We start from the raw sequence: 25,957 nt of genomic DNA, 5'->3' as shown, positions 1-25,957 counted from the left end.
CAGTCTCAAACCACTAAGTGCATAAGGCAGGATTCTAATGAAGGTCTTCCTGATTTCAAATCCAACACATTCTCCATGATACTACACTGTCTTTCTTTTGAATAGTAAATGAGTCAGAAAGACATGGATTTGAATCCCACCTTGGACACTTACAAGGTGTCTGACCCTAGAAGAACCATTCTCTTGTCTGAACCTCAAGCAACAACCTAGAACTTATCTACTAAGTCAGAGATGGATTGATGGAGGGAGTTCCCACTCAGGTCATTCCCTACCCCAAAGAAATCACAGCCCCTTTGCATATTCAATATTCTCATCCTTGTCTCTGATGAAACCTTTTTTTCTTCAAAAAAGTTGTTTGTTTGGTTTTTTTGGTATTCTGAACTTGATAAACACTGGCAAACATGAGTAGTTCTCTATCAAAGAATGGGGGGGGGCAAAGGGAATGTTACATGAAACTGTGAATCTTGATTACATACATCAGGTCCTTCTGAAGTATACAGTACATCAAGCACATTAGTTCCAAAGCTGTTTTACTTGTCTGTTTCCTTTCAAACTTGCTTCTGTGCACTCTTTTAAATGCTTTATTGATTTGCTTGTCTTTTTTGCATCACTATCATCTCTCCTGGCCAGCTAGATGGTGCAATGGATAGAGTGCTGGGCTTGGAATCAGGAAGATTCATCTTCATGGATTCAAATCCAGCCTCAGACACTTACAAGCTGTGTGACCCTGGGCAAGTCACTTAACCCTGTTTACCTCAGTTCTTCGTCTGTAAAATGAGCTGGAGAAAGAAATGGAAAACCATGCCAATATATTTGCCAAGAAAACCCCCAAAATGGGGTCATGGAGAGTGAGACATGCCTAAAATGGCTGAACAACAACATCTCCTCTCCATCATCCTCTCCTCTTAATTAAAAAAAAAATCCTCCCTTACAACTAATAAGCATATTTAAGCAAAACAAATGTACATGTCAGCCATGTTCAAAAATGGATGTCTCGTTTTTCACCTCAGTCCATTGCCTCTGTCAATAGATGGAAAGCATGTTTCATCATCATTCCTCTGGAAACATGGTTGGTCACTATGTTGACCAGAGTTCTAATGTCTTTCACCATTGTTTTTCATTACACTGTTATAGTTATTATGTAATTGTTGTCCTGGCTCTGCTCACTTTTTTTCTAAATCCATTCATACAAGTCCTCACATGTTTTTTTTCTCTTAATCCATCCCTTTTGTCATTTGTTATTGGGCAGTAATATCCCATTACATCTATGTGATATAATTTATTCAGTCACTTCACAACTGATGGGCAACCCCTTATTTTCCTCTTTGCTGCAACAAAAAGTACTTCTGTAGATATTTTTTACATGATTCTTTTCCCTCTTTATTTTAATTCTTCAGGAAATAAGCCTAGTGGTGCTATGACTACATCAGAGGCTAAGCACAATTGAGTGATTTGTGGAGTATCATTCTAAATTGCTTCACAAAATGGGAAATTTGACCAATTCATAGCTCTATCAACAAACGTTAGCTTGTTCTCCCGTATCCTCTCCAACAATTTGTTATTTTTCCTTTTTTGTCTTTTTTGACAAGTTGATGAATGTGAGGTAAAATCTCAGAATTATTTTGGCTTAGTATTTTGAAGCATTTTTGCTTTTCAATATCCTGTTTGCATCTTTTGGCTATTTATTTATTGGGAAATGGCTCTTTTTTTCTTGTATACTTGAACTGGTTCTTTGTATATCTTGGATATCACATTTTTATCAGAGAAACTAGCAAAGATTTGTTTTCTTTAAGATAACTTTCTAATTTTAACTGCACTGGTTTTGTTTTTATAAAAGTTTTTGTTTCATAATCAAGGTTGTACATTTTATCTCCCATGATGTCCTTAAACTCTTGTTTGGTCAAGAACTCTTACCCATAACTACAAAATGTATCTCTTTTGCTCTTCCTTTAGATTACATTTGTAACTGAGACTTGCAGGGAAAGTCTCCTGGATCTAACTTTTAAGAGACATGATGTGATATAGTGGGGTGAAGGGGGAACCCTAGACTTGGGAGGCAAAAGCCCTGGGGTTGAGTCCCAGCTCTACTGCTTACTAGCCATGTGACCATGGGTAAGGAATTTGACCTCTTTTTAGTCTATGATGAAATTATTCTTATTCATTATTTGTGAGGGGAATGAGTTGAGAATGCATTGATATTATGGGATACCTATGTATCCTTATTTGTAATTATGGCCAAAGATGTATGGTTTGGGATCTATTCCCTAGAATAGGGACTTATGTCAGGGTGATGAACCATTACCTAGAGATAGGTAGGTCTGGATCCATAGTTGAAGATTACAAAAAATGCCCATGCTCCATGTGTTTGTTCACATAGCTTGGCCAGTAATGGGGAACTAAGGAAATAATGAAAGTTAATTCCAAAAGAGAGCAGGATGATCTAGGGAAGTAGTCATACAGAGAGGAGGCCTTGGCAGAAAAGTATGCTGCGTAGGAAAGGACCAATATTAGTAGAACAAACAACTAGATCGTTGAGCACAGAATTGGCCAAAAGATCTGGCACATAGGGCTGATTTTCGGCTGAAGCAAAGTGAGAGGATTTATACGTTCCAGTGCTTAGAGACCTGCTTAAGGAAAATGAGGTGACACAAATCCTAAACTTATGGGGTGGTAACTTTGGCACCCCAGGGAAGAGCTATTTCTTATGAAAAGTAGGGAACTGGGGTTTAGGAAAGGCTTTGTAAGGGGTATGAAGATGAAATATTCTAAGATTGATAGTAGGAGGTAATTAGCCCACTTAGGTCCTAGTCTCCTACAGTAGTAAAGTCGAAAGTGTATTGGCTGTGGAGTCAGTAGACCAGGATCCTGAAGACCAATATTTACTATTAAAAAAACTTTCTAAACTGAGAAATGGTTACATTTTTCCTACTTCTATGTATTGTACCAACCCTACCTCCAACTCTGATCCCTAAGTCTTTTTTCTCGTGGCAAATAAGAACAATAATATTTGCACTATTTGCTCTCCATAATGCTCTCTCTATCACTATCTGGTCTCCATGATGTACAAATGGAGTGATGGCTGTAACATCACTATATTGGTCAGGCAATAAACATCATCTTTTCTGAGGGTTTTTTTATTCAGGATATACCGCCAAAAGAGCCTTTTCATACCCACAGCAGAACAACAACAAAAAAGAATTCAATTTTGTACGGGTTCAAATCCTGTCTCTAATATGTAATGTGTTTGTGATCAATGCAAAAAATTTCATCTCCCTGAGCTTCAATTTCTTCATGTAAAATAAAGCATTTGAACTTTATTTTAAAATAAAGCCTCTAAGGACTCTCCCAACTTTAGGGCTATGATCAATGAACTGTGTATCTTAATTTGCTTCTCTCTCAAGGCCAAGGATCCCACAATGACTAGTTTGTTCTTGGCAGGGAATCTTGTTTTCTACACTAGAAATCCTCAAAACCCCTGTTGACCTCATACGGCTATGGCTACATGAAGCTGAACGGGTATATGGGGACAAGCTCATTGAAGATAAAGACAAAATCCTGTTATATAAACTCACTGTAACTTCAACCAAGAAATACTTTGAGGTAAGTTATAGCACTGGCTTCCATTCCTCAACTCAGAGTGTCATATCAGACCTGTGTGGCTTCTAAGTGGGCTGGGTCTTCTGCAGTTTGAGTATGTTCAGAAAAACCCTAGTGGGTCCTAGTTAATTACTTTAGCAAATAGGTATGAATATGAATGAGAAGTTTCTTTGGGTACCCCAGACAAATAAGAAGATATTTAAAAGGCCCACGAAGAAACCTAGCCATCTGACCCAGATGGACATCTGAATACCAGTATTTTGTTTACTAAGAAAACGAACAGATATGATTGCTAAGCCACTATCAGTCATCGTGGAAAACATGAGACACATAATATTGGAGAAAGGCGAATGTCTCGGTTTTCAAAAAGGGAAAGAGAGAGGATCTGCAAAAAAACTGAAGTTATCTTCCATTTTTGCAAATATTTGAGGATGAATCATTAGAAAATGGTTGTTTAACATCTAGAAAGGGAAGAGATGATTATCAAGAATCAACATGGCTTCCTTAAGGACAGGACATACCAGATAATGTCATTTCCTTTTTTAGCAGAAATGCCAAACCAGCAGATGAAGGAATGCTGGAGTGATAGGTAATTTATACTTTAGCAAAGCTTTTGGTAAAGTATTTCATTCATAGTATTCTTGTGAAAAAGCTAAATTAAATCAGACTACAAAGAGACATGTTCACAACTGGTTGGATGACTGAAGTCAGTGTGGCAAAAGTTCCATCATGGTGTAGGCCAGGGATCTGTGTTTGGCCCTATATTCTTTTAATATTTTTAAGAGTGATCTGGATAATAGATGTAGAAAGCTAGGAGGGATAGCTGACACAATAGATGACTGAGTCCAGACCTAAAAAGATCTTGACAGACTAGAACATTGGACTAAAACTAATAAGAGGATATGCAAAAGGGATAAATATGAAGTATTCATTTCAACATACACATAAAAATCAAGTTCATAGATAAAAGATGGGGCAGGCATCAATAGTTCTGAAAAATATCTCAGGGTTTTAATGTAAAGCAAGTTCAACGTGAGCCAACTGTGTGAAGCAGTTGCTAAAAAAGTTAATGCAACCTTGGCTTTCATTAAGAGAGCCATAATTTACAGGAGTTAGTTTACGTGACAGGACTAGGAAGGTGATGATCCCTTTGCGATCTCATGTAGAGTTCTATGTTCATTTCTGGGCAAGCAGTTGCTAAAAAAGTTAATGCAACCTTGGCTTTCATTAAGAGAGCCATAATTTACAGGAGTTAGTTTACATGACAGGACTAGGAAGGTGATGATCCCTTTGAGATCTCATGTAGAGTTCTATGTTCATTTCTGGGCAATGACAAATTGAAGGAATTAAGCATGTTTAGCCTAGAGAAGAGAACTCTCATGGGAGACATGGCAATTCTCTTCAGGTATCTGTAGGGCTATCTGAAGGCAGGATTAGGAGACAGGATTGGATTTGTTTGCACTTAGCGCAGAACCTGGTACATTTTTGTTGTAGTGTAGTCATTTTTCAGTTGTGAGTGATTCTTCATGACCCCATTTGAGGTTGATTTTTATTGTATCCTGGTTTTTTTTAGCAAATATACTGGAATGGTTTGCAATTTCCTTCTCTGGCTCATTTTATAGGTGAGGAAACTGAGGCAAACAGGGTTAAGTGACTTGCCCAGGGTCACACAAGCTAGTAAGTGTCTAAGCCCAAATTCAGACATAAAGAGGAGTCTTCCTGACTCCAAGCCTGGTACTCTATCCTCTGAGACATTTATCTGCCCACTTGGTACGTGGTAGATGCTTAATAAATACTTATTATATTTTTTAAAATATTTTATTTATTTTTTTAATGTTCTACAATCACTACCATAAAACTTAGATTTTTACCTCCCCCCCCACCTACTCCCCACCACCCCCCTCCCTCTCCAAGATGGCATACAATTCTATATAGGATCTACACATACTTTCCTATTGAATACATTTTCACTATAGTCATGCTGTATAGATGAACTAAAATAAATGGAAGAAATCATATAACAAATCAAAACATAATACACACACACACAGACATGATCTGCTACATTCTGCAAATTAATAAATACTTGTTGACTAAGAACAGAACCATGAGCAATGTCCAATCTAGGTCTGATGTCAGAAAGCTGCCTAATAATTTAGAATAATCCAAAAATAGAATGACCTCCTGTAAGAGGAAAGATGTTTCCCTCTTCTTTGGCATCCTTCATGCCATGACTGGATGGCTATTTGTTGGGTATGCTGTAGTGGGGATTCCTTTTGTATAAGTTAGATTAGATGGCTTCTAAAGTTTCTCCTACTCTCAGTGAAATCTTAATTTCTCTGTGATTTAGTCTTTTAGAATTGCAGTAAATAAACTCTTCCTCCCTGAGAGCAATTTGAAACTATGCCCAAAGGTCTATAAAGATGTGCATACTCTTTGACCTAGCAATATCACTTCTAGGGCTGTATCCCAAAGAGATCATAAAAATGAGGAAAGGACCCACATGTACAAAAATATATATAGCAGCTCTTTTGTGGTGGCCAAGAACTGGAAATTGAAGGGATATCCATCAATTGGGGAATGGCTGAACAAATTGTGGTATATGAATGTAATGGAATACTGTTGTGCTATAAGAAATGAAGAACAGGTGACTTCAGAAAAACCTGGAAAGATTTATATGACCTGATGCTGAGTGAAGTGAGCAGAACCAGGAGAACATTGTACACAGTAACAGCCCTGGTAAACAGAGGACTGTTTTTGGTAGACTTAGCCCTTCATAACAATGCAAGGACCTAAAACATTTCCAAAGGACTCATGATGCAAAGTGAGAAAGAACTAGGGAGTTGGAATGCAGAATGAAGCAGACTATTTTCTCCTTTGTTATGTTTTTCTCATGGTTTCTCCCATTCGTTTTACTTCTTCTATGCAGCATGACTAATGTGAAAATGTGTTTAATAGAAATGCATGTGCAGAACCCATATGATTGCATGCCATCTTAGGGAGGGAGGTGGAGAAAATTTGGAACTTATGGAAGTGATGGTTGAAAACTGAAAACAAACAAATAAATAAATTTTGGGGGAAAAAATTTCCTTCCCACAGCCAACCAGGTAAAGAACCTTTTTGAATTTAACTAGGCTGCTCCTTAGAGAAGAGATGTGTAATTTGTCACTAGACTTGAACTCACAGATTTTCCAACTTGGGTAAAACCTGCTGGAATGGCATTCAAGGATCTAGGGCTAGCTTCATGCCACAATGAGCATTAGAGGATAATATTAGTAGGGGCCTATTTTCAATATTACTTGTGTTGATAATAAGGATGACTCTTACTAGTTACACTTCCCTTTAGAACTCACAAACTGCTTTCAAAACCAAGCCTGTTAAATAGGGCAGATAGCCACAATTCCCGTTTTACAGAACGTAAGGACCACAGTTATTAAGTACTTTTTCTAAGATCTCATAACTAGCAACTAAGCAAATCCATGATTAGCAATGATGAGATAAATATTCATGTAAAATCTGTCCCATAATCAAGCTGGAAAATCCCAAACCCGGTGCACCAAACATTTATTAGTTTGTAGCATCGTGTTAAATGAAAAATAAACGAAATGTGTCCCCCCAAAACTCCTATTCTACTGGAACATGTTGTACTGGTGTGCTACTAGCTTTCTTTACCATGTTTCTTGTTTTACTGAAAGCTCTTCACTGATGTGGACAGGGTAAAATAACTCCACTGAGCAATTAACAATTTATTTGCCCAAGAACTTGTGGGTGACTTATCCTTTGAGAGGTGGGAGGAAGATGCTGTTGTGACTGAGCACCTGGAAATCCTGCCTTGTGTCCAAGCATTATGGGAGGTTTTAGTTCTTTGTGGAGGTGGTTCCACTCTGTGAGACTGATATTGAGCATCTAAGTTACTATGAATATCCTATAATATTCTCTCTCCATGTATATAGGAATATGGTGACAACATTTTGTTTGCCAAACCAAATATCTATTGCCACTTTGCCCAAGGGATTGGAGACCCTAAATATTTCCCTGTAACTAATGTGGCAAATCTGAATAAGCTACTAGTGGAAGCTTTAGACAGCTACAACGAAGTCAATGCAGTCATGAATTTGGTGAGTAGTGCTAGAATCAGTGGGAGCCATAAACTATTAATTGGAAATACTGTTTATTTGCTTCACGATTTGCAAATATAGTTCTTGGTTTTCATTTTGATGCAGTTTGTTTTGTGAAAATGAATAATTATGTTATTATGAAATGTTAAGGCATATTTTTGGTCTTTTTAGGTGCTATTTGAAGACGCAGTGGCTCATATTTGTAAAATTAATCGCATCTTAGAGTCTCCACGAGGGAATGCCTTGTTGGTGGGAGTAGGAGGCAGTGGGAAGCAAAGTCTTTCCCGCTTGGCTGCATTTATAAGTGCCCTGGATGTATTTCAGATCACCCTGAAGAAGGGATATGCAATCCTAGACCTGAAGGTAAGAAACAACTTTTTGTCAAACTATTTTTTTATTACTATTAAATGTATTTATTTTTAGTTTTCAACTTTCATTTTCACAAGACTTTGAGTTCCAAATTTTCTCCCCATCTCTTCCCTCCCCCAACCCTAAGACACCATTCATTCTGATTGCCTCTTGCCCCAATCTGCCCTCACTTCTATCACACTCTTTCCTTCCCATATCCCCATCTTCTCTATTTTCTTGTAGGGCAAGATAGATTTCTATACCCCATTACCTGTATTTCTTATTTCCCAGTTGCATGTAAAAACAATTCTCAACATTCATTCCTTAAACTTTGAGTTTCAACTTCTTTCTCTTCATCCCCCCCATCCATCCCCAATGAGAAGGCAAACAATTTAACATAGGCTATACATGTGTAGCTATGCAAAAGACTTCCATAATAGCCATGTTGTGAAAGACTAACTATATTTTCCTCCATCCTATCCTGCCCCCCATTTATTCTATTTTCTCTTTTGACCCTGTCCCTCTTCAAAAGTATTTACTTCTAAATACTCCCTCCTACCATTTACCTTCCCTTCCATCATTTCCCCCACACCTCACTTCTCCCCTTCTCCCCTACTTTCCTATAGTGTAAGATAGATTTTTATACCAAATTGAGTGTACATGTCACTCCCTCCTTAAGCCAAATGTGATGAGAGTAAGCTTCACTTTTTGTCTCTCACCTCTCCCCTTTTGCCCTCCATTGAAAAAGCCTTTTCTTGCCTCTTTTATGAGAGATCATTTGCTTCATTTCATTTCTCTCTTTCTCCTCCCAATATATTCCTCTTTCACCCCTTAATTTTTTTGATATCATTCCTTCCTATTCAACTTACCCTGCACCCTTTGTCTATATATATATGCATATATGTATGTATGCATGTATAATTCTTCCAACTACCCAAATGCTGAGAAAAGTTTCAAGAGTTACAAATATCATCTTTCCATGTAGGAATGCAAATAGTTCAACTTTAGTAAGTCCCTTATGATTCTTCTTTCCTGTTTACATTTTCATACTTCTCTTGATTCTTGTGTTTGAAAGCCAAATTTTCTATTCAGCTCTGGTCTTTTTATCAAGAATGCTTGAAAGTCCTCTATTTCATCGAATGCCATTTTTGCCCCTGATGCATTATACTCAGTTTTGCTGGATAGGTGATTCTTGGTTTTAATTCTGGTTCCTTTGACTTCTGGAATATCATATTCCAAGCCCTGTGATCCCTTAATGTGCAAGCTGCTAGAGCTTGTGTTATCCTGATTGTATTTGCACAATACTAGCATTGTTTCTTTCTGGCTGCTTGCAATATTTTCTCCTTGACCTGAGAACTCTGGAATTTGGCTACAATGTTCCTAGGAGTTTCTCTTTTTGGATCCCTTCCAGGAGGTGATCAGTGGATTCTTTCAATATTTATTTTACCCTCGGAGTTTAGACTATCAGGATATTTTTCCTTGATAATTTCATGAAAAGTGATGTCTAGGCTCTTTTTTTGATCATGGCTTTCAGGTATTCCCATAATGTTAAAATTGTCTCTCCTAGATGTATTTTCCAGGTCAGTTGTTTTTCCAATGAGATATTTCACATTATCTTCCATTTTTTTCATTCTTTTGTTTTGTTTTGTAATTTCTTGCTTTCTCATAAAGTCATTAGTTTCCATCAGCTCCATTCTAATTTTTAAAGAACTATTTTCTTCAATGAGCTTTTGAACCTCCTTTTCCATTTGGCTAATTCTGCTTTTGAAAGCATTCTTCTCCTCATTGGCTTTTTGGACCTCATTTGCCATTTGGATTAGTCTATTTTTAAAGGTGTTATTTTCTTCAGCATTTTTTGGGGTCTCCTTTAGCAAGCTGTTGACTTGCTTTTTATGATTTTCTTGCATCACTCTCATTTCTCTTCCCAATTTTCCCTCCACCTCTCTTACTTGATTTTCAAAATTCTTTTTGAGCTCTTCCATGGCATGAGACCATTGCATATTTTTTGGAGGTTTTGGATGTAGAAGCCTTGACTTTTATGTCTTCCTATGATGATATGCTTTCTTCTTCCTCATCTGAAAGAATGGAAAAAAATATCTTTTCATCAAGAAAGTAACCTTCTATAGTCTTATTTTTTCCCTTTTTTAAGCATTTTCCCAGCCAGTTACTTGAGTTTTGAGTCCTTTGTCAAGTGGAGGGTATACTCTGGGCACCTGTAAGTTCTCAGTGCCTCTAAGGTGGCACAATCAAGGGAGAAGAGTTTACTCCCCTCCTGTTCTGCACTCTGGTCTGTGAACAACTACAAGCATTCTTATCTTTCCAGGATCTGCAAGTAGAATTCCCTCTCCATGGTTACCACCAGCTCCACCACATCAGCTTCCTCACTCCAGGATGGCCACTCAGAACTGATACCCAGATCAGCCCCTTGATTCTCCCATGGTCTTTAGGCCGAGGGCCCAAAAATGGATGCTGCCACAGTGACTGCCAAGGTGATTGCCTCAGTGGCTGCCACTGTCCTGGGGCCAGGGTTAGGGCCAGACCCTGTTCCCTTCTCACCCAGGGGAAAGAGCTTTCTTACTGACCTTTGAATATGTTTTTGGTATTTTGGGGTTGAGAAATCTGCAAACCACAGCTGCTGCCTGTGGTTCCCAGCCCTGAAGCCTGCTCCAGTCCTGTCCCTGCCATGCTGTGAGGTCAAGGCTGGGCTACGCTCCACCCTGAGCCCAGTGCAATAGACCTTTCCTGTCAGCCTTCCAGGCTATCTTGGGCTGGAAATCTTTTTCTCTCTGTCTCTTTGTGACTTCTTCTGCTCTAGAATTTCTTTAGAGTCATTTTTACAGGTATTTTATGGGCTATGGGGGTAGAGCCAGAGCAGGTCCATCCTTCTACTCTGCCGTCTTGTCTCCACCCTGTCAAACTAATTCTTGAGGCTGGATTTTAAGGAAAATCTAACTATGACAAAGCAAGATAAGAAACGTAATGAATAGCAGGGACTCATATATAGGGAGAGCTTTCAGGTTGACTAAGAACTTTCCCCTTAACAATCCTGTAGAGGACAGATATTGTTCTCATTTTACAACTGATAAAAATTGAGGATGAGAGATTAAGTAAATTGCACAAGGTCAAGTAGATGTTGAGTGTTCAAATTGGCTCTTCAGGCTAGGACTTACCATGCCATGGTCCTATGCTCTTTGCCTTATGCCTTGTTGCTCAGAAAAGTATAGAGAAACAAAAGAATAGAGAATCTGAAAGACACTATATAGACTTCACCTTTCTGAGGTATAAGAAATTGGAAACATAACTAGGGTCTATAACTATACAGGCAAATCTAAATAGAATTTTTCTATAGCCAGTTAATTTAGGACAGTCAGAGGCAGAGCCAAGATGGCAGAGTAGAAAGATGCATATACTCTAGCTCTTCCCTCATAGCCCATAAAATACCTGAAAAGAATGACTCTCAACAAATTCTAGAGTAACAGAAACCACAAAATGATGGAGTGAAGGAGATTTCTAGCCCAGGTTGACCTGGAAGGCAACAGGAAAGGTCTGTCACACCAGACATTGAGCAGAGCACAGCACAGCCTTGGCCACATGGCACTGGGAAGAGCAGGACTAGAGCAAATCTGGGGGCAGAATCCCCAGCAGCAGCAGAGGCTCTTGGATCCCTCAACCCACAGGTGACAAAGGCAGCTTCAAAGGTCAGTGGGAGGGCTTTATCAGCTGGATGAGAAGGGAGCAGGGTCCCCCTCTGGTTCCAGCCCCAGGGGGCAGCAGCAGTAGCAGGGGCAGTGGCTGCTGTGGTGTGACAGGCAGCAGTCAGCCTCCATTGTTGGAGCCCTCAGCTTAAAGCCCCTGGGTGAGTTGAGCAGCTGATCTGAGGAGGCAGTTGTGGAGAGGGAATTCTACTATTCACAGATTCTGGGCAGAAAAGTTTCTGGTTGCTCCCAGAGCAGTGTGCAGACTTAATTTGGCCACCTTGGAGGAACTGAGATCTTACTGAGATTTTACAAGTCCCCAGAGTATACCCTACTCTTGACAAAGGACCCAAAATTCAAGTAACTAGTTGGGAAAATGCCCAAAAAGGGGGAAAAAAATAAGACATAGAAGGTTACTTTCTTGGTGAACAGGTATTTTCTTCCACCCTTTTAGATGAGAAAGAACAATGCTTACCATCAGGGGAAGATATAAAAGTCAAGGTTTCTTGACTAAGGTTTCTTCTCTAAACATCCAAAATAAATAGGCCATGGAAAAGCTCAAAAAGGATTTTGAAAATCAAGTAAGAGAGGTGGAGGGAAAATTGGGAAGAGAAATGAGAGTGATGCAAGAAAATCATGAAAAGCAAGTCAACAGCTTGCTGAAGGAGACCCCAAAAAATGCTGAAGAAAATAACACCTTTAAAAATAGGCTAACTCAATTGGCAAAAGAGGTTCAAAAAGCCAATAAGGAGAAGAATGCTTTCAAAAGAAGAATTAGCCAAATGGAAAAGGAGGTTCAAAAGCTCACTGAAAAAAAAATAGCTCTTTAAAAATTAGAATGGAACAGATGGAAGCTAATGATTTTATGAGAAACCAGGAAATTACAAAACAAAACCAAAGGAATGAAAAAATGGAAGATAATGTGAAATATCTCATTGGAAAAACAACTGACCTTGAAAATACATCTAGGAGAGACAATTTTAACATTATGGGAATACCTGAAAGCCATGATCCAAAAAAGAGCCTAGACATCACTTTTCATGAAATTATCAAGAAAAATTGCCCTGATATTCTAGAACCAGAGGGTAAAATAAATATTGAAAGAATCCACTAATCACCTCCTGCAAAGAGATCCAAAAAGAGAAACTCCTAGGAACACTCTAGTCAAATTCCACAGTTCTCAGGTCAAAGAAAAAATATTGCAAGCAGTTAGAAAGAAGCAATTCTAGTGTTGCGGAAATACAATCAGGATAACACAAGCTCTAGCAGCTTGTACATTAAGGGATCACAGGGCTTGGAATATGATATTCCAGAAGTCAAAGGAACTAGAATTAAAACCAAGAATCACCTACCCAGCAAAACTGAGTATAATACTTCAGGGGAAAAAGTGGTCTTTCAATGAAATAGAGGACTTTCAAGCATTCTTGATGAAAAGACCAGAGGTGAAAAGAAAATTTGACTTTCAAACACAAGAATGAAGAGAAGTATGAAAAAGTAAACAGCAAAGAGAAGTCATAAGGGACTTACTAAAGTTGAACTGTTTGCATTTCTACATGGAAAGACAATATTTGTAACTCTTGAAACTTTTCAGTATCTGGGTAGTTGGTGGGATTACACACACACACACACACACACACACACACACACAGCACAGAGTGAGTTGAATAGGATGGAATCATATCTTAAAAAATGAAATTAAGCAGTGAGAGAGAAATATATTGGGAGGAGAAAGGGAGTAATGGAATGGGGCAAATTATCTCTCATAAAAGAGGCAAGCAAAAGACTTTTTAGTGGAGGGGAAAAGGGGGGAGGTGAGAGAAGAATATGAAGTTTACTCATCACATTCAATTAAAGGAAGGAATAAAATACACACTCATTTTGGTATGAAAACATCTTACAATACAGGAAAGTGGGGGAGAAGGGGATAAGCAGGGTGGGGGGGATGATGGAAGGAAGGGCAATGGGAGGAGGGAGCAATTTGAAATCAACACTCTTGGGGAGGGACAGGATCAAAAGAGAGAATAGAAGCAATGGGGGGCAGGATAAGATGGAGGGAAATATAGTTAGTCTTACACAACACGACTATTATGGAAGTCATATGTAAAACTACACAGATATGGTTTATATTGAATTGCTTGCCTTATCAATGGGGATGGATGGGGAGGGAGGGAAGAAGAGAAGCTGGAACTCAAAGTTTTAGGAAAGAATGTTGAGAATTGTTCTTACATACAACTGGGAAATAAGAAATACAGGTAACAGGGTATAGAAATCTATCTTGCCCTACAGGACAAAAGTGAAGGTGGGGATAAGGGAAGGGAAGGCAGATGGTAGAAGGGATAATCAGAATGCTTGGCATTTTGGGGTAGGGATAGGGGAGAGATGGGGAGAAAATTTGGAACTCAAAATTTTGTGGAAATGAATGTTGAAAACTTAAAATAAATAAATAATTTTTAAAAAATGATTTATGACAGTCAACTCATAAGTTAATTTGCTCTCAACAAGCTTTTATTAAATGCCTACCGGGCACAAGTCACTGAGTGAGGCATCAGAGATATGAAGACAGAAAAAGCAGCCCCCGCCCTCAAGGAAATTACAGTCTGTTGAAAAAGGGAGAAAGAAGAGAGTATATAACATGTACTCTGATAAGTAAATACAAACTATACCAAAGAAAATGCAGCGGTGCCCTTGTCATCAGAAATGGTTATGTCTCCTGTATCATATTCTCCAAAATAGGGCTGGATCCTCTGCTTTTCTTTGATTGTGTAGATATCGCCAACATTTGTCTTTATGTCCTTTTTATAGATGATTATTTCTATGTATTCATTGATGATCAGGCATGTCTTTATAACTCTGTATGCTTTAAGTGTGCCTCTGTTGTAACTTAAAGAGATCACTACCATCCCTAATCAGTGTTTGTTGAATATCTAACCTCAAGACTTGAATCCTAGACAGCAATGGGCTTTTTAAAAAAATTAAACACACACACACAGTCTAAAGGTTCCCACCTAAGCAAAGACACAGACAAGGTAGAGCACACCTAAATCAGCCTTCATCATCCAGTTCAAAGTTTAACATGCAGTGACCACACATGTACTGTAAGATGCCATTCACTTTGTTATTCAAGAATTAAAAAATCATATTGTAAAAGGATATACTATAAAAGATAAGACCCCGCCCTGCAGAGTCCAAAGGGCAGACACAAGCTGATTGGAAGCCTCTGAATTGTTCTCCATATCTGCTAAGCATTTTTATACTTCAAGCAGTCAAAAACCTCTCACCTAGTTCACCTGCCTCTCACTCAACACCCAATTTATCGTTTGAAACCCTGGGTGGGGCTGCCAAGAATAAGGGAATTGTGGGGGCAGGAAAGGAAGGAAGAGGAGCTCCCAGCACTAAATGGTACAGGTGTAGGAACTAACACCTAGCTGCTCTTCCTCAGAAACAGCTGTTCCCACCACACACAGAATCAGGAAAAGAGAGTCTTTGGCTTGGCTAGCACATAGACTACCTGAAGCAGGGAGTACTACAAGAGAACACTGAGCAGGTAGATTGGAATCAGATTATGGAGGACCTTAAATATCATAGTCAGGGGTGTATACTTTATTTAGTATGCCTTGGAGGTTGCTGAGTGCTATGATCATAGCATTGTGTTGGGAAGATTGCTGGCATTTTATTAGCTTTCTCTCTCTTGGAATCACTTTGTAGATACTTGTGTACCCCCTAAAAGAAAGTAAGATCCTTGAAGGCAGAAACTGTATCATTTTTTTAACTTTGTATCCCCAGCCCTTAAATACTGTTCTTACATGTAGAAACGACTTGATACATGTTAGTTGATTTGAATTTGTAAAGAGGTGCTTAACAGGAAAATGTGTTGGGAGAGTATTATAGATGAGAAGATAGTGAAAGTAGAGAAGAGGGGTCAAAAGATGCAAGACACATTACAGGGATAGAAACAATTGAACTTGACAACAGATAGAATGTGTGGTGATGAGAGAAAGGAATAAAAAATGACCCAGATTTCATCAGGATGACTCAGAAGATGGTGATAACTTAGTAGAAATAGAAAAGTTGGAGGAGTGATATGTTTCAGAGGAGAAGCTGGTAGAGTGTGAGACTTGGAGTCAGGAAGACCTGGGTTCAGATCCCACCTCTGACACTTAGAATCTGTGTGACCATGAGCAAGTCATTTCCCTCCCACTCTACAGGTATTATCCTATAATCTTATAACCTCTCTGCACCTTCAATAATACCCATAGTACCTTACATTGGGGCAGCTGGGTGCTGGGGAGGTATAATAGCAAGCACCCTAGCATACCTTCTTTGATCTGCTCTTAAAGGAAAGACTGCTAAAAAGGGATTAACAATCCTCCTTTTAATTACATTCACTAGTTCAGGGGAAAGCTCAGCACCCTGAACTTGGAGAAAATACAAGTAGAGAAATTAGCACAAAGACCAACAGACAGAGCTCAACTGTCTGAGTAAAGCAATATTGCTATACACTTTATATACATCCCTGGATCAAGGGAACTCAGACATCTGAGCAGTCTGGGGGCTCGGAACATAGAGACTCGAGTCTTGATCAGGAAATCAAAAGATCCTTCTCATGAGCCAACCATCAAACCAAAATTCCAGTGTCCCAGAATGTATAACAAAGATTCAGCATTTGATTAACTGAGTGCCAAGGAGCTTGAAAATCCTCATGCCCCAGCACTTAATTAGAAACTTCCCATAGCCCAGAGCCTGATTAACTCTGGGCCAGGGCTCTATGTGCCTTTTAATGGGCAGGGAAGATCTTCAAATTCCCTTAACACTACAGGAGGGAGAAGTAAAGTGCTGCTAAGAAGAGGTGCCTGACCCTATTCCCTTCCCCTTTTCCCCAACCCAGGCTGTGCAGACCCCATGGGAGAACTGAGCAGGAAAATCCATTGGTGGGGGCCCTTCTGTCCCCTTTCTTAACAGTTTCCTCTTTCCTTCCCCCCTCCCTGGACTGGACACTGAGTCCCCTAATGTCCCCCCATTCCTATTCTTGTGGGAAGGAACTCAGAATTCTTTCTTTATGTGGTCCCTCAGGCTCATTTCTCTATTGCCAGTAGTGGCAGACCTAGCCCTCCTAAAGAGTAGATATGACTGTTCATACCACTGGGATGATTAAGGAGTTCCAACTACAGTCATTCTGGTAAAATAGAGGACTACGAGGCTTTATCATATTTCTACCACTCCATCCTCTAAACACCTGGGCCCTGCCATCTTACCAGCTGATGCCCCTTAAGTACTCCTGGGCCTCTCCCTCACATCCCTGTAAATATTGTCTCCCCAACTGGAGTGTGTACTCCTTAAGAGCAGGAACTGTCTCAGTTTGTCTCTTTGTACGTGTAGTGCTTTGCACATAGTAAACAATAACTCTTTTTTTCATTCATTTACTGAAAGAATGTTGTTAGGCTCAAATGAGGTGATATTTGTAAAACACTTCGCAAATTTTAAAGGAATATATAAATGTCAGTCATTGTAGTGATAAATTCAGATTAGAATATGGTGAATTTGAGGTGCTGATGGCATATCTTGATAGAGATAATAGAAGATAGTTACTACCCCCATTTTATAGATTAACGATGGGAGATACCCAGAGATAGTGACTTAAACTAAGGTATTAATTCTGCTGTCTTTCCTTCCACTTCATTACTGTAGTTACCTGCCTACAGTGCCTCCCTCCCTCTTTATTGGGATTAGTTCAAGACAGTCATCCAGACCAAATTCTATTTATTAGTTAACTTAATTCTCCCAGCACCTTATTTAACTTTGAATGGAGGTAGCTTAGAGCACAAATTATCCCCATCAACCTAATATTTGCGGCTATTCCTCTTTGTATGGAAAAATTATCATTTCCATATGGCTTGCCAAAATAAAGATATGTATGCCTACTCTTGCTACGAACACTCCCTGGAGAAGAAAAATTCAGCTGTAATGAAACTTTAGAATGGAAATTTCTTAGTGGGAAAGTACTTGTCAAACTATGTGTTGTTCCTGTCATTTGTTCTAGATGGATTTGGCTGCTCAGTACCTAAAATCTGCAGTGAAGAATGTGCCCACTGTATTCCTAATGACTGACTCACAAGTGGCTGAAGAACAATTCCTAGTATTGATCAATGACTTGCTGGCGTCAGGAGAGATCCCAGGCCTCTTTCAGGATGATGAAGTGGAAAACATCATCTCTTCTATGAGACCACAAGTCAAAGGTCTTGGCATTCCAGATACAAGGGAAAATTGTTGGAAATTTTTTATCAATAAAGTACGCAGACAACTCAAGGTAGGGCTCCCTGGAATTCTGCGCGTCCGTTGAGGGCTGGAATTGGGGACAGGTTGTTTTCTAGCTTTTTACACATTTGTTCAGTGGGTAGGTCTGGGTCTTGTTTTTAACTAATATAAACTGTCTGTAGTTGGGGAAGGAAGTTGATTTCCATATAAATGTCTCAACTGGATTGAGGAGTTATTTTGTTTGTTGCTCAGTGGTTTCAGTTATGTCTGACTCCTCATGACCCTATTTGGGGTTTTCTTGGTCAAGATAACTGCAGTGGCTTGCCATTTCCTCTTCAAGTCATTTTATACATGAGAAAACTGAGGTAAACAAGGTTAGGTGACTTGCCCAGGGTCACTCAGCTAGTAAGTGTCTGAGGTCAGATTTGCATTCACAAAAGTGAGTCTTCCTGATTCTAGGACCAGCACTCTATCCACTGTACTGCCTAACTGTTCCAGATTGCAGAGTACATGGGGTAAGTAACATGTAAGTAGACTGGAAAGGAAATTTTTTAAAAAGAATACTGGAAAGGGTGACAAGTTGTGAAAGGATTTAAATAGCAAACAGAGAATTGTACATTTGATCCTGGAGGTGATAGGAATCCATTGGAGTTTACTGAGTCTCTACTCAGGGTCACATGGTCAGGCCTGCACTTTAGGAAAACTAAAAAAAAAACAAAAACTAAGTAGAAGATGAACTGAAATGGGAAGAGACTTGTGGCATAGAAAACTGCTGGGTAGCAGTTTTAGAAGAGAGAAGGGGGTACGTTCAAGAAATGTTACAAGGTGAAATTGGCATTGGCAATAAATTAGATATGCAGGGGTACAGGGTGGGGGGGGTGTCAAGAAAGAATGAGAAGTCAAGGGTGATACCTAGGTTGTGATCCTGAGGAACTGGATGAAGGGTCATACCTTCGTTAGTAATAAGGAAATTGGGGAAAATTTGTGGTTTTGAGAGAAAAAATGAATCCAGTTTTGGACATACTGACGTCTAAAGGACATCCAGTTTGATATGTCCAATAGACAACTGGATATGGAAGTCAGCAGAGAGATTAGGGTCAGATAAGTAGATCTGAAAATTATTAGCATATCAATAATAATTGAATCCATGGGAGCTGATGAGAGCACCAAGTGAAATAGCATAGACAAATATGAGAAGAAAGCTGAGAACAAGACTCTGAGGGACCATAACTTAGGAGAGAGTAGTTTTGGATGAATAATGAGGTTAGAAGCCAGACTGTAGAGAGTTAAGAAGAGAGTGAAAGGAAAGGAAGTGGAGGCATCTATTGTAGCTGGCCTTAAATTTAGTCACAAAGGGGAGGAGAGAGATGAAGCAATAAATAGCTAGTGAGGATGGAGGAATTGAGTTTTGGTTTTTTTTTTAAGGATAAGGGAGATGTGGACGTTTATAGGCAGTAGGGTGCTGGAGCAGAAAGCTATAGATTACAGCCAAACTGTGGAGAAGGGCCTAGCAGAGACACTTTTCTCAGGAGGGACAATGTAAGAACACCATAAGAAGAGAAAAAAATATATATCTGGGCCCTCCAGTGCTGGAGTTGTGAGTTGCCTTGGTCACACGTACATTCCCTATAAGCATACCTCTATGCTAGTGAACTTTAGGTGTGTGCATGCCTCTTCTTTCCCACTGATGCTGTGCGGTTGTAGGAGAGGGTACTTTAGGTCTAATTGGGAATTGTTTGCAGCTTATGATGCCATTTTAGTAAATGCTTTCACTTTGAGGTAATTATGTCAACTGGCTAACTACTAAAGATAAATCTATTGGAGAGGGCCTGCCCTTTAGGAGTGCAGAGTCACAGAATGCCTTCAGCCTGAAAGCCACTCTGGAAGACCCAATCCATGAGTGCAACTTGAAGTGCATCTAGAGGGGGTGCTATATCTATGTGGACGATAATATAATGCTAATAGAATGATAACAGAAGAGAATAATGGTGCATCTATGTGGAGACATAAATAACAAAAGTATTTTATGCTTTTAACTGACATGACCTGTTAAAGATATTCAAGTACCAGAGGAAAAAAAAAACATTTTGCATATGGCTTATGACAGGTAGGACTCAGAGGGATCAACATTATTTAACATTAATTCAACATTATTAATTCTTTAATGTTGATGGCATGAATTAAACTAGAATTCCAAAATATGAAATTGGAAACTAAAATAGAATAAGGGAAGGGAAACTGCAACCATAGTGTCTTGTACATAACAGGTACTTGATAAGTAGAATAAAATTCTTATATGAAAAACAGAATATGAGCAGATCCTTTTTTTTAATTTTGTTTCTATCACTGGAGTGAAACACTGCTTTGCATATAGTAGGTACTTAATACATATTTTTTAAATGGATGTCATCTCTTAGGAATAATACATCAACCTTCTCAAAGCAGGTTAAAAAAATCCCAAGGCTAGGACACTAAGTTTCCAAGGGCTGAGTGGTTTGCCACTTAGTACACATCCTCCAAAAGTATTCTTGTGTCTCAGGAGAGAACTCTGATCCCATTCCCCTACTTTCTCAAGACTTTTCCTCATCCCCTTTGATCCATTGATAAACCTCTTTAATGCTCATACCCCCCAGTCAAAGGTTAGTGGTGCTGCCACCAAAATAGTGGTGTGGGTTTATAACTTCATTCCATCACACACACACAAAAATTAGTGAAACTAGTTTGATGTCACAGATGGTTCTCTAATTCAGAAAGTTAGTGCCCATTGTCATTTTCACACACAGCAGGGCATATCTGCTTCTTTTCTTTCAAAATAAGATTTTAAAATGCTGATATATGATTTGCTGTTTATTCATTCAAATTCATTTTATCTGTGTCATACATCTAGGTTATCCTATGTTTCTCTCCCGTGGGCTCCACACTTCGGATTCGAGCCCGAAAATTCCCAGCCGTGGTCAACTGTACAGCTATCAATTGGTTCCATGAATGGCCTGAAGATGCCTTGATATCTGTCAGTGCTAGATTCTTAGAGGAAACAGAAGGAATTGAGGTTAGCATATCCACTAGTTGGTTTTACCTGTCACTGTATCTTACATCAGTTGCAAAGTTAGCTAGTTAAAAGCATCTGCTGGGTCAAAGACAAGACCTCTTCTTCCACATAATATGCATGTACTACTCAATTTTCATGTTATTTGTCTCTTTGTCTTTAGCAGCAAGACATTTGCTATGAGGGTAAAACAGTACAACAACCACCCTAATTTGTGTTCTACTTTTGTTTAATTTTCACTGAAGAGGAGGATGCTCACATTCACTTATTTACATTAATTGTCTGGAAGTCATCACTAAAATATATCCTAGACACAAAATGTATTACCCAAGAGAGCCATGTATTATTAATTTTGGACAAATATGCTACTGTCATTGAGTTAGAATTAGTCCTAAACAAAAATTTTTCATAGATTAAAAAAACCCCCCAAAACTAAAGTATTGAATCCAATATTTTGCTTCCCCTTGAGTAAGATCCTTGTTTTGTTTTTGTATCCATAATATGACAATAGCTTGCATATAAGACTGTGTGCAATAACTGAATTCAGTTGGATTCAAATAATGAATTGAACTGGATTTACTTGCTGATATAATGTGGATGATTTAGATTGGTATCTCAACTGAAAATAAAGGTTCAGAATCACTGTTATCATTGACTTGATTTCATGATACTCTTCTCTTAAAAGTGTGTGTGTGTGTGTGTGTGTGTGTGTTGTGTGTGAGAGTGTCTACACATAAAAAATTTATTTTGAGGATTTCTGGAGAACTATGTAATAGTTCTTGAAATAATTATGGCAAGCTGGAGTGCTGTATAAGTAGATCTAGGAATCACTGCTTTAGATGAAGTCAGGACAGGTTGCTTGAAATGGCTGTCTGAATTCTGGAACTAGTGTTTGAGGACTTGTATTCAAAAATGAGCTTTGGTACTTGCGTGATCTTGGGCAAATCATTTCCCCCATTTGGGGACTGGACAATATCATCTCCAAGGTCCCTTCCAGTTATAAATCCTATAAGCATGACAAGTGATTTTTAAGGGAGAATGAAGCCAATTTTGCCTCCCTCTGAAAAGGTGTTAGTCTATGTTTGGACAACAGCTGCAAAGTCACACAACCCAAAGAATGCTGCAGATGAAAGGACTTGCTGAGAAGTAAACCTTCTCCATGTGCTGGGTCAGCCATTGCATGTGAAAATGTTCCAGTTAGGCCTTGCCCTGGTACACAGAGGTTAGATGTTCGAGAGCGGGGCAAAAGCTTGCTTGCATAGGATTCTTTGAGACAACCTTTCCAGCTTTTATGCCCAGAGCTTTCCTGAGTCTACCAATGGATGCACATGCACTGTGGGTGCTGTGCCCACCTAAGGTGTTAACCTTCACCATACAAATGGGAACTTGGATTATGGCAGAAGTGAGCAGATTCCCTTCCCCTAGACACATCAAGGGGGAGGATAGAGGTGATAAACAGGGAGCATGGAAGGGAGAAGCAGACCTGGGAAACAGTAGTTCTGGTTAATTATGGATAATGCTATGCGTTGTTTTTTTATAGAATGAAGTCAAACACTCCATCAGCCTTTTCATGAGCTATGTGCACACAACTGTTAATGAGATGTCCAAAGTCTACCTGGCTACTGAAAGACGATATAACTACACAACCCCTAAGACCTTTCTGGAGCTTATCAAACTGTACCAGAATCTACTGGCTAAGAAAAGGATGGAGCTTGTTGCCAAAATTGACAGGTTGGAAAATGGTTTGATGAAGCTGCAGAGTACTGCTTCTCAGGTAGGACACCAGGAATTGGGGATACTAATAATGTTTTCTAGGCAAAGTACATTCCTCAAGTTCCACATATTTAACCTAGGTTATCATGAGAGCTCTGTGGCTTTCTCCTCATTAGGTTTTTCCACTCATCTTTCTTCTTATTTCATTCTCATCTTTTTTGATGGGAGTTCAGATAGAAACAGTCATAGAAGAATTTGCTATCCTGCTAATTGATTCATGTCCCCACAGTCTAATTGAAATTACAAAGACCACCAGGTATTAATATGTTAAACAAAGTGAAAACAGGACTATACCCTTTATAAAGTGTTACTCCTTAATGGATTGGAGGGCCGCTAGCCTTTGATTCACTGAAGATTAGTCACATCAAGATAACCTTTAAAAAGTTAGTTTTCTAGCCACGGAGATAGACAAGGTAAGGGAGATCAGTAAGTGTAACCCATGGTGGTCTAGAAGAAAGTAAGCTATGGAAGAAGAACCTAATGCTGAAAGAGGATCCTGCATAGCCTTTTCCCTTACACTTCCACTAGAGGACAGTGGGGGTTGAGGCGGAGAGATTTTTATCTCCTACTGGCCTAAAAGTTATTTAGATCACAGCTGCTCTTCTACTAAGAGACACTATGCCCAAAAGGGACCAAAGATTGAGGCAACTCCGAGAATTGTGACCCGTGGTAGCAAAGAAAAGAGCCAGCTATACCTTCAAGGGACAATTGATTCTTACATTTTGGAGTCGAGGAGCAAAAAGGAGGAGACTCAGGGAGTCTCTCTGAACTACCTTGCCCAGCAGTGATGCTCTGCTCTCAGGGGAGCAGTATGAGGACACTGCAAAAAGAGGAAGGACATCAGGGCTCCTCAGTGTTAGGGTCAAGATTTGCCTCCACCAGTTTCCCAGCATACAAATAGTTCTTGCTTTATGTAAATTCACATCACACAAATTCAACTTTACCTAAAGAATTCTAAGAGAAATCTTCATTCTAAAAAATCAATAATAATGAAAATTCCTTATGCAAAGTAGATGCTATGGGATTAGGTGCTGTATGGTGTGGGCAGCGTAAACACTGGTGGGAAGCTGAGAAGTATCTCTAAGGCAGTGTCTATAGACAATGAATGGTACTCTCCCTGAATTCAATAGTTATCCTTATATGTTCACCATGGCTGGCAGCAAACATACTCTTGAAGGGAAAAGTGAATTATTTTGCAAGTGTAAACCAATAGAGTTGGAAATAAAAGTGAAAATAATTAGAAAATCTAAAGGAGGACACAAATTTTCATCCATAGCATGTGAACTTAGTCTTGTGGTGTTGACTGGGACCACCATAGTGAAGCACAAAAAGCAGCGCTTGCATGATGATGTCGACTTCTCTGTCCACACAAAGAGAAGGCACTATTCTACAGATGGAGAAACCATTAACTACCAGAGTCTTTGAAGATTTAAAGGTAAAATAATCTGAAGAAACACAAGTATTCATAGCAAGCAGTGACTGGTTTGTGTGACTTAATGTATTGAATGCGAGATTTTATAATGTGCAAGTGTCAGGAGAGAATGCTAGTGCAGATACTGAACAAGCAAAGATGTTCCCAGAGTTTCTACAAAAAAAAATAATAAAAGATGAAGATCCCTACTTGCTAGAGCAAATCTTTAATGTAGATAAAACTGGTCTGTTTTATCAAAGACTGCCATCTTGAACCTGTATCTCAATGAAGGAAAAAACTATGCCAGAGCATAAAGCTTTTAAAAATAAGAATTACTCTTCTTCTTGAAGGTAATACATCTGGGATTTGCAAATTAAAGCCTGCTCTTGTGCACTACTCAGAAAATCCCAGGGCATTGAAAGGAAGCAGCGGGGCAACACTACCTGTGCATTATTTCCACTCATCCCTAAGGCATAGAGAACTCTTATTATCTTTGAATGCACTGCTTCATTCTGAAGTGAAGTTTTGTAAAGATAATGGCATTCCTTTGAAGGTTATACTTATTTTGGCTAATGCCCCAGTTCATCCCCATCTGAATGGTTGTAATGAAAATGTAAAAGTGATCTACCTACCACCTAATACTACCTCATTATTACAACCTATGGATCAGCAAGTGATTGCAATTTCAAGGGATGTTATTTATGCACTACATTTGCCCATGCATTGCAGCTTTGGATAACAGATAAGGACTTGACATTGAGAGATTTCTGGAAGTACTAGAATATTTACCATACAATTTGGAAGATGTAACAGAAACATATATGAAGAAAGTTTGGGGGAAAATGTGCCTGGAATTCATTCCAGTTTTCTTGGATTTGACAAACATGAAAAGTTCAAAGAAGTCAGTGACACGATTGTAAAATTAGCACAAGAATTGGAGCTAGAAGTGGGTGAGAATGCTGTGGAAGAGTTGATCGAGTCTCATGGAAAAGAATAGTCAAATGAGGATCTGATTGAGCTGCTGTCTATGAAGATTGCAGAAGAAAGGGAAGCTCCAGAATCCAACATTGAACCAAAAAAGTTCATAAAGAAACAGTTGGCAGAAGTATTTGAGAGAATATTGAAAAGATGGATCCAAATGCTTCAAGATTTTTAAAAATTCAAAGACTAATTCAGTATAATAACGCTTGTCATCTCCTACACAAGAACAAAAAAGAGAGCCACCATTCAAAACTCTTTCAGTAGCATCACAAAAAAGTTGCACAGCCTATCACCAGTGATAAAGGCTAGGTGCTGTAGTGGGTGGGGAAGGAGCATGTTAAAGTATGTTAACTTTACTGTACAATGCTATGTATACTTCATCATTAACTTTAGCTTTCATTTCCTAGTTCTGTTTATCATGGTACAGTCTTTGATATGTCTGCATTTTAGTACATTTTATGAGTCATGTAAAGATATTTTTGTATATGCCTTTGTTATATAGTCTAAGTGAAGTGGGTGGGTAGGGGCAAATTCGCATTATGTAAAAATGACTTTATAAAGAGATCTGCAGAATGCTCCACTTATGTGAGGTCAGACTTGCCTGTATTGCAACTATTTTTACTTATGCTCTGTGTGGTTGTGAGAGAATGAAATTCAAGTTAATGGGGATAATGTTTTGTAGCTACTGTTTTTACTATGCCTTCTTAGTAAATAACTTTGCTTTGAGACATTTGTG

The 25,957-nt window shown here is 38.9% G+C and overlaps 1 protein-coding gene across 2 annotated transcripts in view; it reads left to right on the top strand.

Annotated features, from left to right (window-relative positions):
- Positions 1-25,957, top strand: part of DNAH17 (dynein axonemal heavy chain 17) — a 237,396-nt gene that overhangs the window by 150,900 nt on the left and 60,539 nt on the right. The window contains exons 52-57 of one of the 2 annotated variants that reach the window (XM_072645176.1): positions 3,439-3,600; positions 7,551-7,715; positions 7,887-8,078; positions 17,796-18,062; positions 20,898-21,059; positions 22,597-22,830. In XM_072645176.1, coding sequence (XP_072501277.1) covers positions 3,439-3,600; positions 7,551-7,715; positions 7,887-8,078; positions 17,796-18,062; positions 20,898-21,059; positions 22,597-22,830 — 1,182 coding nt within the window. Of the gene's footprint in view, positions 1-3,438; positions 3,601-7,550; positions 7,716-7,886; positions 8,079-15,130; positions 15,303-17,795; positions 18,063-20,897; positions 21,060-22,596; positions 22,831-25,957 lie in introns of those variants that run through there. The other variant, XM_072645177.1, reaches the window with a different exon arrangement.

The sequence above is a fragment of the Notamacropus eugenii genome, chromosome 2 (assembly GCF_028372415.1).
Source record: "Notamacropus eugenii isolate mMacEug1 chromosome 2, mMacEug1.pri_v2, whole genome shotgun sequence".
Lineage (NCBI taxonomy): Eukaryota > Metazoa > Chordata > Mammalia > Diprotodontia > Macropodidae > Notamacropus > Notamacropus eugenii.
The sequence above is the reverse complement of the archived record's forward strand: the minus strand, read 5'-3'. Positions and strand labels throughout refer to the sequence as shown.